We start from the raw sequence: 13,274 nt of genomic DNA on the forward strand, positions 1-13,274 counted from the left end.
CACGGCCTGAACGTCTCACAAATAGCGGAGAAAACAATCAAATGAATGACATTATTGCACAGGGATCACAGGGAGCCGTCGCACGTCCTGATCGGCCCACAAATAGCGGAGAACACAACAAAACAACCACAGGGCAGGTTGTTGTCAATTGTTGTACAACAAAGGTGTTCTTGCTATTATTCCACAACAAACCAACAAAGGTTTTGTTTTGTTATTGTTGTACAACAGTTAAGCCTGCAAGTATGCCACACTTTTGCCAAAGAAACGCAACCCCAAAAGAAACTCCATGTCCAAGTTTATATCTAGTTCCATTCAGCCTGAAAGTATGCCACACTTATTTCAACTAAAGTCAACCCCAAAAGATGCGTTATAATATTTCAGTTTAAATTTAAAAACGCTACGAGCCCCACCCGGACAACGATCCAGAATTAATTGAAGGACCTCAGCCTTGGAATTGTTTTCATTTGTTCTCGTTATTATTTTAACAGTGCACCTAAATTAAAATTTAATTTATAAATGGCTAACAAATCTCATCACGAGCTGCCCTCACCAGCACCAGCTGAGACGGGCGTTAGGTTTATCAGGTTGTTGCTGCTCTCAGCCAGCTCCACAATGGAGACGCGGCCCCGCTGCTTTATGAACTTTGCCACGGCCGCCAGCTCCTCCTCTGAGACATAGATGAACTTGCCGCGGTCGTCGATGACACCCGTGATGGTGCCGTTGGCCTGCAGGTCCTGGATGCGCTCTATGGCCTGCTGGGTCTTCAGCTTGAAGGCAACGGCCAAGTCCTCCAACAGGACAACCTTGTTGTCCTTGATGTACTGTATAAAGTCGGCCAGAAGATTGTCCTGATCGTCCGCGTCCCCCTCCTCGAAGCCCTCTTCTTCGACGCTGAAGGCGGCCTTCATTTTCAGATACTCCTCGTGCTCCTTGCGCTCGCGCTCCTCCCTTGCCACACGCTCGGCCTCGGCCCTTTTGCGCTCTGCCTCTTCCTGGATATCCTCCTGCTGCTTGCGCTCAGCCTCTTCCTTGGCCTCCTTCACCTTCCGCTGCTCTCTATCGACCAGCTCCTGCTCCCGGTGCAGACGCTTCTGTTCCTTGGCCTCCATCTTGGCACGCTTCTTCGCACCCATCTTCTCGTCGAGCACAGCACCTTGTGGAATACGCTGGCCATCGCCATCGGGATTTTCATCGTCATTGTCCCCCTCAGCGTCGGCTACCTGGGCGGCAGCCGCTGCAGCCGGAGCTCCAGCAGGAGCATTTTGGCGCAGTCGGTTGCGCTGATTGCGGGCAATTTGGGCCCGACGCGGCACACCCTCCTGGGCTCGCAGCGGGACGCCACGTTGCGGTGGCGCAGCTGCTTCCTTTGTTTCTATTGGAAGCAAAAACAAAGTTAATTTATGTATGGACCCAAAGGTTTCTCGCCTTACCTGTGTCGCCCTTCTTTTTCTGCAGGAAAAATATCGTCAGGATCACGACGAGCAGGGCCACGGCGACGCCCACGAGAAGAATTATGTCCATTATCTAGCAGTTCAGATTGCACGAATTTTATTGGCAAAAAGGTAAACGTCAACAAATGTGGCAGATCTTCGGCATTGCCATAAGGCACGAAATTCCAGCTGTTGCGGCAGCGTTGCCAGCCGTAAGAAACTTGTTGTCAGGGATGGCAGCGTGAGGCGAAATTTGGACGAATGTGTAAATAACTGTTTAATGAAAATGTGAAGTAGTTCAACGTGCTTAAAATAGGTCGGGTTGAAAGCCAACAACTATATTGTTGTTTTAGAGCTACTCTGAATTCAATGCTTATGGGAAACGAGACTACGAAGATTAAAAACTTACGTGATTTGCGCGAACGAGATTCCTGTCACGCTGCCATCTCTATGACAAACACTTTAACTTCGATCTGGCACTTTTTCTCATGACGTGTCGGCGAGCTTAACTTATACATTTAGTGGAAAAAGTTATAACAAATTTTCCAAAATGCGAGATCAGTTCATTTGCCTGGCCCTGCTGCTGTGCGCCCTTCAAAGTGCCTGCGGACTCTACTTCCACATATCGGAGACGGAGCGGAAGTGCTTTATCGAGGAGGTTCCCGACGAAACCACTGTGATAGGTAAGCGGGCATCGTCTGGTCAATAGTGCCAACGCAGTCTCTAAACACGCCTTCCTCTGTCCGCAGTCAACTACAAGGTGGAACTATACGATCCACGCTCCAATGGCTTTATGCCCTCATCCCCGGGCATCGGCATGCATGTGGAGGTGCGTGACAGCGACGACAAAATCATCCTCTCCCGTGTGTACAGCTCCCAAGGCCGCATCTCATTCACCTCCCACACGCCCGGCGAGCATGTCATCTGCATGTACTCGAACAGCACGGCCTGGTTCAGCGGTGCCCAACTGCGCGTTCACCTGGACATCCAGGTGGGAGAGCATGCCATCGACTACGCCAATGTGGCCCAGAAGGAGAAGCTGACGGAGCTGCAGCTGCGTATTCGCCAGCTCCTCGACCAGGTGGAGCAGATCACCAAGGAGCAGAACTACCAGCGCTATCGCGAGGAGCGCTTCCGTCACACGAGCGAGAGCACCAACTCGCGCGTACTCTGGTGGTCCCTGGCCCAGACCGTGGTCCTCGTGTGCATGGGCTTCTGGCAGATGCGCCACCTGAAGAGCTTCTTCGAGGCGAAAAAACTGGTGTGAGAGCACCTTCAGCCTCGGCCCCCCAACTTCCGTGTGTGTTTCTCCTCTTTTTGGCTCATTTGGTGCGACAATATTTGCGAATTTCATCGGTGGACCTTCGACCATCATCAACCAGCCACAAGGCCTCGACTCCAAGCACGTCTAGTTTTAATTTCTTGTGCGTAATTTAATAAAAATCCATTGTACAAAAACATCAGGCAGCGACTGTAAAACGGCTCTCTGCAGTGCCGTCCTTCCTATCTGCCTGGCTGTCTGCCAGTCGGTTTGTCGGCCTGTCAGCCAGTCAGTCAGTCAGCTGAGCCTGGTCCCGTGACTTGGTGGACGCCTGACTGAGCGCGACTTGGACTTATCAGCTGTAGCCGTTGAAGGGGAGAGATAACCTGTAGCGTTAACTCCCCTTCCCCAGTTCTAGCTCCATTGTAACTGCACTGAGTGGCTGGCTGGCTGGCTGCTGGCCTTTATCGCAGTGTTTGCTCTTGCGCCCGTGTCGTGTACAAAGCGAGCAGCTAGTAGCTCTTCGCCCGCGCTCATCAGCGGTCGTCAGTCGCGGCACAGATTCCACATTTACAATACAGCTCATTGTGGCAGGGCAGACCCACAAAAGCCGCAAGTCTGTAACTTGATCCGCCGCCAGAAGAGCAAACAAGCCAACAACAAGCTCGAACATTGGGTCTCTCTGGGTACTCTCCTCGTCAGTTCACTCACGTCGGATTAGGAGCGCGTCTGTGGAAAATGTTTCGAGCAACAGAAATCGGCAGCGAGGAAAGTGAGTTGATGGCTGATGGTGATAAGATAAGGGCAGATCTGCACAATCTTCTCTTGGTGTTTATCTTTGCAGCCCTGCCAGCCCTTGCGGAGCTCACGCAGGCCAGCTATGAGCCGGAGGGACGGGACATCGAGTGGGGAGCCTGGGGCCAGAGCCAGAGCCAGAGCAGTGAGCGAAAACTTCTTAAGTCGCGACAACGCAGCTCTCTGCCCAACTATGGCTTTGCTCCCCCGCACATTCGCATGGAGTACAGGTACCCGCGCGCCGTGTACTTTATACTCGCCACCAAGTTCTTCGAGGCCTTCGCCGCGAACGGCATACGCAGTGAGTAACCCAAGCAGCAGCCGCGCATCAATCACCTTGCCTTGTCTTGTCCAAAAGTGCCAAGAGCCTGGCTTATCAGTACACACAGGGAGGTCTTATTGACAATCAGAGACACGCCTGCGATGCATTATAAAGTGCATTGATAAGACCTTGAAGATCTGTTCCCTTTCCTTATTTTTCGAGGAATTTTTCCATCAGAAAGCAGATATGAAAATTTGGTGCTGCATCCCAGACATTTTCCAGGCCTCTGCTCTGGCGATGACCTTCATTTCGCGGTCCATAAATACATCAATCTGAGTGTCTGAGTGTATTGAATGAGATTGCAGTCTGTTTCTGTTCAGCACGATTCCGATTATTGTTCAATTGCAGCTATTCTCGCCCTCTATCTGCGCGATGATCTCAACTTCACGGAGAGCTTCTCCACGGTGGTGCTGCACATATTCAACTTCTTCGGCCAGTTCTGCCCCATTATCGGGGCCGTTCTGGCAGACAGCTACATGGGAAATGTGCGCACAATTTCCGCCTTCTGCTTCCTCTACGCCTTCGGGTGGCTGCTGCTGACCATGACGTCGCTGCCCTCTATGGGAGTACCAATTATGTAAGTACGCGCTTCCATCTCGCTGTGATTGTTGTTGCTGACTGACTGCATTGCCAATCTGTAGCCTGCTAGTGTCGATTGCCCTGCTGTTCCTGGCAGTGGGAAACGGCTCGATCCGCGCCTGCATCACGTCGCTGGGCGCCCTTCAGTTCAAGATGCCCGAACAGGCTGTCCATCTTTCGGAGTACTTCTCCTTCTACTATTTCGTCTATTACTTTGGCATCTTTCTGAGCAAGATTCTGCCACCGCTGGTGCGGGCCAACACGCAATGCTTTGACAAGGCGGAATGCTACCCTGCCGTCTTCGGCACCCTCGGAAGCGCCTTCCTGATGGCCTGGCGTAAGTGATTATCCATCATCCACCCTTGGTGCTAATAGTTTCCCACCGTTTCCAGTCATATTTCTGATTGGAAAATGCTTCTACAAGACCGAGAAGCTGGCCGATGACAACATACTCTTCAAGTTCTGTGGCTGCATAAAGACGGCCCTGGTGGCGAAGTGGCGTCGTCGCAAGTCCAACAAGCGCTCCAGCTATTGGCTGCACAATGCCGTTGGTGTCTATGACGAGGGCTTCGTCAACGACGTCTCCAAGGTCCTGAGGGTAAGTAGCGGTCGCTCAGTGGCTAGATTATCTTTTACTTGACGACTTCTCCCACGTTTCCATTCAGATCTCGAAGCTGTTTCTTCCACTGCCATTCTACTTCGCTCTGTTGGCCCAGCAGGACTCCAGCTGGACCTTCCAGGCGGCCATGATGAACACCACCGTGCTGGGGGTGGCCATCCAGCCGGATCAAGCCAAGGCTGCTGGCCCCATCTTCCTCTTCATGCTCATCCCGCTGTGGCAGTACGTGACTGTTCCATTGCTCCGTCGCTACTTCAACTGGGAGCTAAGTCCCCTGAACAGCGTCACTGTGGGCGGCATCTGCTCCGCTGGTTCCTTCTTCTGTGCAGGCGCCCTGCAGCAAGAGATTATGGTTAGACTACGAATGGCAATGACAGATTCCCCTGCAATACCCCTCACCACTCTCTCCCTTGTATTTGTATAGAATGCGCCCATCCAGACGATCAACATTGCCTGGCAGCTGCCGCAGTTCTTCCTGCTGATGCTGGGCGAGCTGCTCCTGTCCATTCCGGGGCTGCAGTTCGCCTTCACGCAGGCGCCGGCGTCCATGAAGTCCGTGGTGACGGCCACGTGGTTCCTGAACAATGCCTTCGGCAACCTCATTGTGGTGGTGGTCACCGAGCTGGGACTGCTCAGCTCCCAGATGGCCGAGTACTTTTTCTACGCGGTGCTCATGTTGGTGTGCATCATAATCTTTGCACTCCTCGCATACGACTACACGCTGCAGGAGCGCAAGGGCGGTCTGTATTTGAGGGGCTGCTTGGATGGCTCCGACTCGGATGAGCTGGATATCCCCAGCACAAGTCGCAGCGACAGCATCTAGGCACTTCATTTCTAGGACAGTTGGTAATGCAATTGTACTTGTAATTTATTCAGACCCTCACACCCACACCCACACACACACACACACACACACACACACACACTAACTGAAAATAAATATCAACTAAACTGGGAAGGTTTCAGGGATTAGTCGAGAATCTTGAACATGTACTGCAGCTCCAGATTGGTGTCGTCTGGCAGATCAGTGCAGTGAATGGCATTGAGCACCTTGGACTTGCCGAACTTGGCGCGTAGGGTGTGGGGACGCAGCAGCTTGGCGATTTCTGGGTCCATCGGACCGCAGAAGGTACGGAAGTCGCTGTGGCTGCTCTTGCCGGGATCGGAAGAGGCGATCTCGAGGCACATGCACACGCCGCTGGCCAGCTGCGCCACCATGGGTATGTACTCGGGCAGGATGCCGCGATAGACCTCGTAAAACTCCTCGCAGTTGATGCGCGCCATGAGAATCATGCGCATGGCCGTCACATTGAAGCCGTTGGCCAGAATGTCGTCGATGATGTCGCCCAGGAGGCCGTCCTTAATGCTGTGCGGCTTGATGATGGCCAGCGTTGTGCCCTTGAATAGACACTCCTTCATGATGCTGTGCCGCTCCTCGAAGAAGAACTTCAGGTCTATGGCCACATCCTCCTCGGTCTCGGGACAGTAGATGCCGTAGCGCACATCCTCCTGCTCGAACAGCTGCTCCAGGCTGGACGACAGCTTCATGGAGGAGGACGAGCCACAGTCCCCACCCTTGTACTTGACACAGGCGGACATTATCTCCACCACGTTGTCGCCGATCAGCTCCAGGCTGATGGCCGGGCCGGCCAACAGTTCGTTCATCAGGACGCTGGCAGGGCGGGGCGTGGCAGGCGTGTGATTTAATGTCCCCCCAAGAAAACTGTGGGTAATACTCACGAGGATACAACTTCGGTCTTGGGCTTCCCGGAGAGGAACTGTGTCACCATTTTGGATGTGAACTGGACCATCTGTCCGTTGTTGATGTTCATTTTGTTCTGGATCAGTGTCTTCAGGAACTTGCCCAGATGCTTCTGCCACATGTGGCTCTTAAGTAGCACGAATCCTCTATGGAAAATGCGCGGATCGTATGGTTATGGGAATCATTTATAGAACAGAGAGCTCCCCTTACCGTTTGCGATATTTGGCCAAATTGCTGCGCGTCGACTCGTCCGCGTAGTCAACGATGTCGAATTGACGGCCGAACACATTGATCTTGGAGCCCACAAAGAAGTCGCGCTGCGTCAGCTCCGGTATCTTGGTGCGTCGCAGAAATGTCTTCTTGCTGCGTTGATCAAACTGAGGAGTGTCCACAGATAAGCTATCAAATTGTAACAGAGCATACAGCATTCACGACTTACCACTTCCACGGCCTTGTCGGCCACAAAGTAGGTGACCAGGAAGGTGCGAATAATGGCAGCCTCGGCCTGATACCATTCGGCGACAAAGGCTAGTCGCCGCTCTGTCGGGGGTGCCGCACCGGTCATCATGATTGCGACTAAGCTAGTTTCTAATGTAGCTGTAGCAACAATAATATAATATCACTTGTTTTGAAAGAAATTTCGTTGTTTACTTTGATGCTCCGCAATGTTGTTTTCAAAGCGTGCCCGCGTTGTCACAGCAACAACAGGATACAAATTATCGATACATCGATAGCACATTGCGAGCAGATATCCCACCTCCCCCTGAATTGTATTGTGATGAAAATTTTCATGTTTTTATTTATTGTAATTTCCTTTATTTACAGGAAACAAAAATAATAAACTGCAAACACTTTTTTGCAATGAATTGGTTGTAGCTTTTCTCTTGTTGTTGTTAAATTCTAGCGTAAAACTTATGGTTTTCTTGTCGGCGCCAAATGTGTTTTGTTCCGCTTCGTTTTACTTTTTGTTGTTAACATCTCTCGCCTCACCTGAATACGCATCCAATATTCAGTTAAGTTAAATGGTTTTTTTTGGAATAGTGTATGCACGCATGCGTATGCGGATGTTTTCATATGATTGCTGTGTGTTCGTGTTTTCGTGTGTAGTGTGTGTGAGTGGGGAGGGGGGAGAGATAGTGTGTGTGTGTGAGTGTTGGTGTGTGTTTTGTGTGGACTTAATGGTATAAGCGCCTCGGCTAACGCTACGACTACTCCAAAATGCTTGACACCGGCAAACTTTCTAAGCAGCCGGCTTCTTCTTGTCACCCTCGCCGGCCTCCTCCTCTTCCTCATCGTTCTGGGAGAGGCTCGGGATGTTGTCATCGGAGTCCTCCTCCTCATCGTCAACATTGAAGTCGTCGAATTTATTGTTCCAATCACCACCAGAATTGCTCAGGAAGTTGCCAAACATTCCATTGTCTTTGGCGTCACCAGCTGATATTCGAAGAACATTTAAAATAGATTAGATGCTTTGCTTGCTCAACAGAGAAGAGTCGAGGATCTCACCTTCCTCATCATCGGACTCATCGCGCCACTTGGCAAAGTTGGCCTTAAGGAAGTGCAGCTTCGTCTTGTCCGTGGTCAGACTGGGCCAGAAGGGTCCGCTCGCCTTCTTGGGTATTGTGAATTCCAGGCAACGCCCGATGTTCTTGCTGGTCACCTTCTCGGGATCAACAGTACCGAAAAAGTTGAGCGTGACCTCGTACTTCTTCGACGCATCCAGTGCGTTCACTCCCTTGAAGGTGAAGCTGTTCTCTGTCACTCTGTGGACAAGACATAACGGTTAGGATCGGTTAAGGCTGGCGAATGTGATCTGGAGGTCACTTACTTCTGTTCGATGTCCTTGCACTCAACATCGATGATCACATAGACCAAGTCGCTTCGCTGGGCCCAGGAAACTGGAGGCGGAATCGATCTGAAGCGGCAAATAGAGAACAGATTCCTGAATATATTTATGAACAGATCTAAACTACAGCAGGAGGGATTGCACGGTGCGGGGTGCCATAACAACGCAACATGCCGGCCCCCAGCAACGGCGGCGGCGGGCGAGCGTCGTCGAATTTTCTGGAAACCAAGGCAAAGTGCAAACTATATGCTAATCGCTCGCCGATCCATTTGCATACACATAGCTCACACGGCCGGGCGGCGCGCATGAGAGTCCATGCCGAAAATACACAGAATTAGCGCCAACCCAAACATAACCTCAAACGCTGGCCCTCAAGTTTTTCCCCAAAAATATCGCAATGCAGTTGCGCACGGGACACGCCCACCAGCAGCACACTAGCCGACTCAGTTGGGCGGCCATATGGAGAGGGAAACTATCCAAAGACTGGACCGCGCAAACCATAGCTATCCCCGAAAAATGGACGCCACCGCCACTGGAACAAAGCACGCGTCGAAGAAAGAAGCCACAAAAAGAATTGCAGGGGCCGGGCCGAAAAGTGAGCTGCTAATTCCAATTAATGCACTTACCCTGCTGCTGCCGACATTCTGTTGTTGATTCGATTGCTAGTTACTGGGTTATTAAGCCGGAGCACTTATTTATTGCCTTATTTTTCAGCGTACAACGCGATTTTCAGCTGAATAATTGTAGTGACGGACAGTGTGACAGCGGAATTATCGATAGAAAACTGTCAGAAACATACTATAAATTGTGTGAAGTATTTCATAAATATACCGCCGAAAAGGTTACGCTAATGACATATGCTCTGACCCCCAAAAATATACGACAATATACCAATATGAAATAAGCCAATTGTAAACCGACATACTATAACTATTCCGTCAACTCTATTTATTTGAGCTACCATCCATTCCCATTCACTTTTTTTTACCGTTGGCAGCAATAATTTGTATGGTCCAGGCAAAAAATGAAAAGCACTGTTTCCCAAATGGGCAACATAATAGGAAGGCATGAAAACTTGAAAATCGTATGGAGAATTGATTCTTCAATCAGGTAAATTTATAGATTCAGCGCAAGAGCCATTAACTAGCTGGTAATATTAAATAGAATATCAAAATCGGTTAATATATTTCGGTATATTTCGATATACCTTGAAAATGAGGCGGTCTATTTCGGTATATTTTTGACTGTCTCGCAGTATATTTTATCGGGCATACGTCAAGAAAAAAAAGTGAGTTCGAGCGATTACTTAACCAAATTTTTGCAAATTTAATATTGTTTAACTGCATTTTCGACAGCCATGTTGCGCATCACAGCCGGTAAACTTGGAAACGCCATCCGTGGCAGCATTGGCGTGACCTCGTCGCGCGTCGCTGGCGTCCGCGCCCTGCACGGATCTGAGGAGTCTGCTGAGGACTTCGACAAGCGCTACGAGAAGTACTTCAGCCGCGAGGGTATCGACGGCTGGGAGATCCGCAAGGGCATGAACGATCTGCTGGGCATGGATCTGGTGCCCAGCCCCAAGGTCATCGAGGCTGGCCTGCGCGGCGCTCGCCGTGTCAACGACATTGCTCTGGCCATCAGGTGGCTGGAGGGCTGCAAGGACAAGTGCGGTGACCAAAAGGCCACCCTCTACCCCTACTTGCTGGAGAAAATCACCCCCACCCTGAAGGAGCTGGGCATCCCCACCATCGAGGAGCTGGGCTACGACCAACCAGAACTGGCCCTCAAGTCGGTGTACGACCTCTAAGCAGCGCTACCGAGCTGCCCATCCACATAGTATAATGAACACGTAAAACGATACACAATACCCTCCCGGAGACACTAGCTACACATCCAAAGAACGGTGCGGATGAACATGTTATTGGATTGCTAATAAAAGGAGATTGGAGTAAGGCTACCACCACACAATGGCAGGCGTGTTGTTTGTCTCTTGATTATGTAATCGCACCCACTTCCCCTCCTAGGTTAGGCACTAGGCTCCTAGCTACTGCATTCGGGGGGAGGGAGCATTTCGAATTCGATTGCATTAAATTCGTTTATTGATTGGTCGCCTATTTCCACTTCCGGAGCAGCTCGGCTGCTTTGTCCAGGTTCTCCTGCTTCTTGATGAAGCAATAGCGCACAAAGTCCTCGCCCAGCGGCTTGTTGGGCTCGCTGTAGAAGGCACTCGGCGGGATGCCCTGCAGTCCCATGTTCTTCGTCATCCACTTGGTGAACTTGTAGTCGCGGTGCTGGTCCGGCTCCGAGCTCAGATCGACTTTGCTTGCCAGAGGCGACCAGTCGGCCAGCATAAAGTAGCCGCCCTCGGGAATGGTTGGGCGCATTCCAGCCTCGGACAAGAATTTGGCCATGAAATCGCGTTTCTGCTTCAGCTCGCGAGGCAGGCTGAGGAAGTAGCTTTCTGGTGTGCCCAGGCGTGCCAGCTCCACTTCAAAGCTGCGCGCCACACCCTCCTGCAGGGGCGTGGGGCATGTGTACACAGAGTTCTGGTGCACCATCTGCAGATTCCTGATCAACTGGGTCGGCCCGTAGGCCCATCCGATCTTCCAGCCAGTGACAGAGAAGGTCTTGCCGGCGGAGCCGAGCGTGATGGTGCGATCCCACATGCCCGGCAGCGTGCAGATGCGTATGTGCTCGGCTCCGTCGAAGACCAGCCACTCGTACACCTCGTCCGAGACACACAGCACGTTCCACTTGCGGCACAGCTCGGCAATGCGCTCCAGTTCCGTGCGGTTAAAGACCTTACCTATCGGATTGTGCGGCGTATTCAGGATGATCATTTTGGTTTTCGCATTGAATAGACCCTCGAGCTCGGCATCGTCTAGCACCCAATCCGCGGAGCTGATCGGACCACCCTCCTCTGTTTTTCGCTGAAAATCAAAAGAGAAATGACAGGCTCGATCTAGGGCTCGGCACACCTACCAGCTTCAATGGAATGAAACGTGAGACTCCACCAGCCATTTTCACCATGGGCTCGTAGCAGTCGAAGAAGGGTTCGATGATGATCACCTCATCGCCCACATCCACATGTCCCATGATGGTCGAGTACAGTGCCTCGTAGGCACCCGAAGTGATGAGGATATCGCTCAGCGGATTCAGCTCGTGTCCCACGAGTCCACTGTACAACTTGGAGAGGGCTTGCACCAGACGCACGTGTCCGTATCCTCGCGTGTACTGATGCAGCAGCGGATTCGCATCGTGGGCGATGTCTGCCAGCGAATTCGTCACATACTCGGGGGCGGCATCATCGGGGAAGCCCTGTCCCAGATTCAGGGGCTTGTATTGCATGGCCAGTGCGATGTACTCGTTCCATACGCTCGGCGTGCTACCTTGCAGGCGCTTGGGCAGATCGAACTTCTCCATGCTACTGCTGGCGGCTGCGGCGCTCTGTTGCTGGCGTTCTGGCTGTAGGCGCTCCTGGGCTGTGAGGAGTAGGCGGCTTCGCTGCAGAGCGTTGCGACAGTTTCGGAGCATCTGTAAGAAATGTGACTCTTTAGATTTTATGATCCCTTATCGTGGGGGCAGCGTGTGTTGCCAATTGTTTGATGTGGCTGATAAGCACGCACTTTGTGGCTGTCTAAGAGATTTCTCACTGGTTAAATGCAATTGTTGGGAGGGAATTGTATGCTGAATGCTGGAGCCGTGCGCTGTTCAGTGACGTTGCATAATGAAACTGAATTTTGATTAGACTCGCGGAATATCTATGTATAAGCGATGCGAAATTTAATTTGTTTAAGGCACTCACACACTCAAATATGTATGTAAATAGAGGGTTTATTTACGTGTAGAGAACGATGAATGTATATACTCCTGTCAGCTGTTGCCTGGAATGATGATAAGCTGTGGATTTGACTGGAGAAATGGCCTTTTATTTATGCCGATCTACGATTCGGCTTTAGCGTTGAGCTTGGTTCCACACACAGTGCCTCTTATCAGCTCGTCAAGTGTCCCATTTACTATTATTTCTTCAACAAGAAGGTTCCCCTCAGCTCTAATCACAGCCCGAACCACTTAAAAATTAACCACAATAACCGAAAAACTCACAAATTAAATATAAATTTTATTTATTAAAATTCTAGGCGGGCTAAGCAGCAGTGTGACCGCGGAATTATTGAAATACCGAAATATACCCTTGCGTTTTTAAAATACACTGTAAATATACCGTAAATCTTAAATCATTTTCCTCGATTTTTATGTTCTATTTGATATAACTAGCTAGTTAGAATTCTCCGCGCTAAAACTATAATTTTATTCGATTTATCAATTAATTCTCCACAAAATTGGCTAATTTTCCTGACTTCCTTTTGTTGGAATGTTTAAAAATTGAAGTTGAAAACTGAGAATGACTTTAAAAATGACTTTATCGGAGACATGTTTTATCTTTTCAATGCTCTCTACATATTAATATATCGATCTAGATACATTCTCGAAATCTATAATCTGTTATTGCATTGACTGGACCCTGAGATTTCTAACATAACCTGAATTCGAAGATATCCATCCCCCTCCAACGGTACTAAATGTTGCTTATTCCGTGCCGAATGTTGCGGTGGCTGCTAAATTTTCGCAGCATGTTTCTTCTTTTCGCAGCATGTTTCTG

At 50.4% G+C, this 13,274-nt stretch overlaps 7 protein-coding genes across 9 annotated transcripts; 3 read left to right on the top strand and 4 right to left on the bottom strand.

The window, feature by feature from the left end:
• Positions 1-442: 442 nt before the first annotated feature.
• Positions 443-1,614, bottom strand: LOC117896453 (DDRGK domain-containing protein 1). The gene is made up of 2 exons (XM_034804783.1): positions 1,431-1,614; positions 443-1,372 (listed from the first exon to the last, which is right to left on the bottom strand). Exons 1-2 carry the CDS (start codon positions 1,519-1,521, stop codon positions 534-536), a joined length of 930 nt encoding a protein of 309 aa, XP_034660674.1. The 5' UTR covers positions 1,522-1,614; the 3' UTR covers positions 443-533.
• Positions 1,615-1,891: 277 nt separating this feature from the next.
• LOC117896454 (transmembrane emp24 domain-containing protein eca) lies at positions 1,892-2,891 on the top strand. The gene is made up of 2 exons (XM_034804784.1): positions 1,892-2,113; positions 2,180-2,891. The coding sequence occupies exons 1-2, from the start codon at positions 1,981-1,983 to the stop codon at positions 2,695-2,697; spliced, it is 651 nt and encodes a 216-aa protein (XP_034660675.1). The 5' UTR covers positions 1,892-1,980; the 3' UTR covers positions 2,698-2,891.
• Positions 2,892-3,199: 308 nt separating this feature from the next.
• On the top strand, positions 3,200-5,911 carry LOC117896451 (peptide transporter family 1). Its single transcript, XM_034804781.1, has 7 exons — positions 3,200-3,463; positions 3,536-3,787; positions 4,157-4,385; positions 4,450-4,724; positions 4,780-4,985; positions 5,053-5,358; positions 5,431-5,911. Exons 1-7 carry the CDS (start codon positions 3,430-3,432, stop codon positions 5,827-5,829), a joined length of 1,701 nt encoding a protein of 566 aa, XP_034660672.1. The 5' UTR covers positions 3,200-3,429; the 3' UTR covers positions 5,830-5,911.
• Positions 5,906-7,365, bottom strand: LOC117896452 (nucleoside diphosphate kinase 7). The gene is made up of 4 exons (XM_034804782.1): positions 7,208-7,365; positions 6,979-7,145; positions 6,747-6,914; positions 5,906-6,678 (listed from the first exon to the last, which is right to left on the bottom strand). The coding sequence occupies exons 1-4, from the start codon at positions 7,334-7,336 to the stop codon at positions 5,976-5,978; spliced, it is 1,167 nt and encodes a 388-aa protein (XP_034660673.1). The 5' UTR covers positions 7,337-7,365; the 3' UTR covers positions 5,906-5,975.
• A 301-nt stretch (positions 7,366-7,666) lies between these two features.
• On the bottom strand, positions 7,667-9,401 carry LOC117897846 (uncharacterized protein CG16817). 2 transcript variants are annotated; one of them, XM_034806912.1, is made up of 4 exons: positions 9,241-9,401; positions 8,597-8,683; positions 8,275-8,531; positions 7,667-8,199 (listed from the first exon to the last, which is right to left on the bottom strand). In XM_034806912.1, exons 1-4 carry the CDS (start codon positions 9,255-9,257, stop codon positions 8,009-8,011), a joined length of 552 nt encoding a protein of 183 aa, XP_034662803.1. In that variant the 5' UTR covers positions 9,258-9,401; the 3' UTR covers positions 7,667-8,008. The 2 variants fall into 2 exon arrangements, with proteins under 2 accessions (XP_034662803.1, XP_034662802.1); XM_034806911.1 differs by having other exon boundaries at positions 7,667-8,202; positions 9,241-9,400.
• Positions 9,402-9,932: 531 nt separating this feature from the next.
• Positions 9,933-10,579, top strand: LOC117897129 (cytochrome c oxidase subunit 5A, mitochondrial). Its single transcript, XM_034805783.1, has one exon. The coding sequence runs from the start codon at positions 9,972-9,974 to the stop codon at positions 10,419-10,421; it is 450 nt and encodes a 149-aa protein (XP_034661674.1). The 5' UTR covers positions 9,933-9,971; the 3' UTR covers positions 10,422-10,579.
• Positions 10,580-10,690: 111 nt separating this feature from the next.
• LOC117897128 (kynurenine--oxoglutarate transaminase 3) lies at positions 10,691-12,614 on the bottom strand. Of its 2 annotated transcripts, none has more exons than XM_034805782.1 (3): positions 12,457-12,614; positions 11,597-12,148; positions 10,691-11,544 (listed from the first exon to the last, which is right to left on the bottom strand). In XM_034805782.1, exons 2-3 carry the CDS (start codon positions 12,146-12,148, stop codon positions 10,726-10,728), a joined length of 1,371 nt encoding a protein of 456 aa, XP_034661673.1. In that variant the 5' UTR covers positions 12,457-12,614; the 3' UTR covers positions 10,691-10,725. The 2 variants fall into 2 exon arrangements, with proteins under 2 accessions (XP_034661673.1, XP_034661672.1); XM_034805781.1 differs by lacking the exon at positions 12,457-12,614 and adding an exon at positions 12,241-12,373.
• Positions 12,615-13,274: the final 660 nt, after the last annotated feature.

Source organism: Drosophila subobscura, chromosome O (assembly GCF_008121235.1).
Source record: "Drosophila subobscura isolate 14011-0131.10 chromosome O, UCBerk_Dsub_1.0, whole genome shotgun sequence".
Classification (NCBI taxonomy): Eukaryota; Metazoa; Arthropoda; class Insecta; order Diptera; family Drosophilidae; genus Drosophila; species Drosophila subobscura.

Bases quoted from the DNA above. Each gene is read 5' to 3' on its own strand.
- LOC117897128 (XM_034805782.1), bottom strand. From the start codon at position 12,148: ATGCTCCGAAACTGTCGCAACGCTCTGCAGCGAAGCCGCCTACTCCTC. The intron at 11,545-11,596 runs GTAGGTGTGCCG...TTTGATTTTCAG, and splicing joins GTTTCATTCCATTGAAGCTG to CGAAAAACAGAGGAGGGTGG.
- LOC117896451 (XM_034804781.1), top strand. From the start codon at position 3,430: ATGTTTCGAGCAACAGAAATCGGCAGCGAGGAAA. The intron at 3,788-4,156 runs GTGAGTAACCCA...GTTCAATTGCAG, and splicing joins CGCCGCGAACGGCATACGCA to CTATTCTCGCCCTCTATCTG. The intron at 5,359-5,430 runs GTTAGACTACGA...GTATTTGTATAG, and splicing joins CCCTGCAGCAAGAGATTATG to AATGCGCCCATCCAGACGAT.
- LOC117897846 (XM_034806911.1), bottom strand. The intron at 8,532-8,596 runs GTAAGTGACCTC...TCTTGTCCACAG, and splicing joins TGCAAGGACATCGAACAGAA to AGTGACAGAGAACAGCTTCA. The intron at 8,203-8,274 runs GTGAGATCCTCG...TTCGAATATCAG, and splicing joins TGAGTCCGATGATGAGGAAG to CTGGTGACGCCAAAGACAAT.
- LOC117896454 (XM_034804784.1), top strand. From the start codon at position 1,981: ATGCGAGATCAGTTCATTTGCCTGGCCCTGCTGCTGTGCGCCCTTCAA. The intron at 2,114-2,179 runs GTAAGCGGGCAT...CTCTGTCCGCAG, and splicing joins CGACGAAACCACTGTGATAG to TCAACTACAAGGTGGAACTA.
- LOC117896453 (XM_034804783.1), bottom strand. From the start codon at position 1,521: ATGGACATAATTCTTCTCGTGGGCGTCGCCGTGGCCCTGCTCGTCGTG. The intron at 1,373-1,430 runs GTAAGGCGAGAA...TGCTTCCAATAG, and splicing joins GAAAAAGAAGGGCGACACAG to AAACAAAGGAAGCAGCTGCG.
- LOC117897129 (XM_034805783.1), top strand. From the start codon at position 9,972: ATGTTGCGCATCACAGCCGGTAAACTTGGAAACGCCATCCGTGGCAGC.
- LOC117896452 (XM_034804782.1), bottom strand. From the start codon at position 7,336: ATGATGACCGGTGCGGCACCCCCGACAGAGCGGCGACTAGCCTTTGTC. The intron at 6,915-6,978 runs GTAAGGGGAGCT...CATTTTCCATAG, and splicing joins TTGGCCAAATATCGCAAACG to AGGATTCGTGCTACTTAAGA. The intron at 6,679-6,746 runs GTGAGTATTACC...CCGCCCTGCCAG, and splicing joins AAGACCGAAGTTGTATCCTC to CGTCCTGATGAACGAACTGT.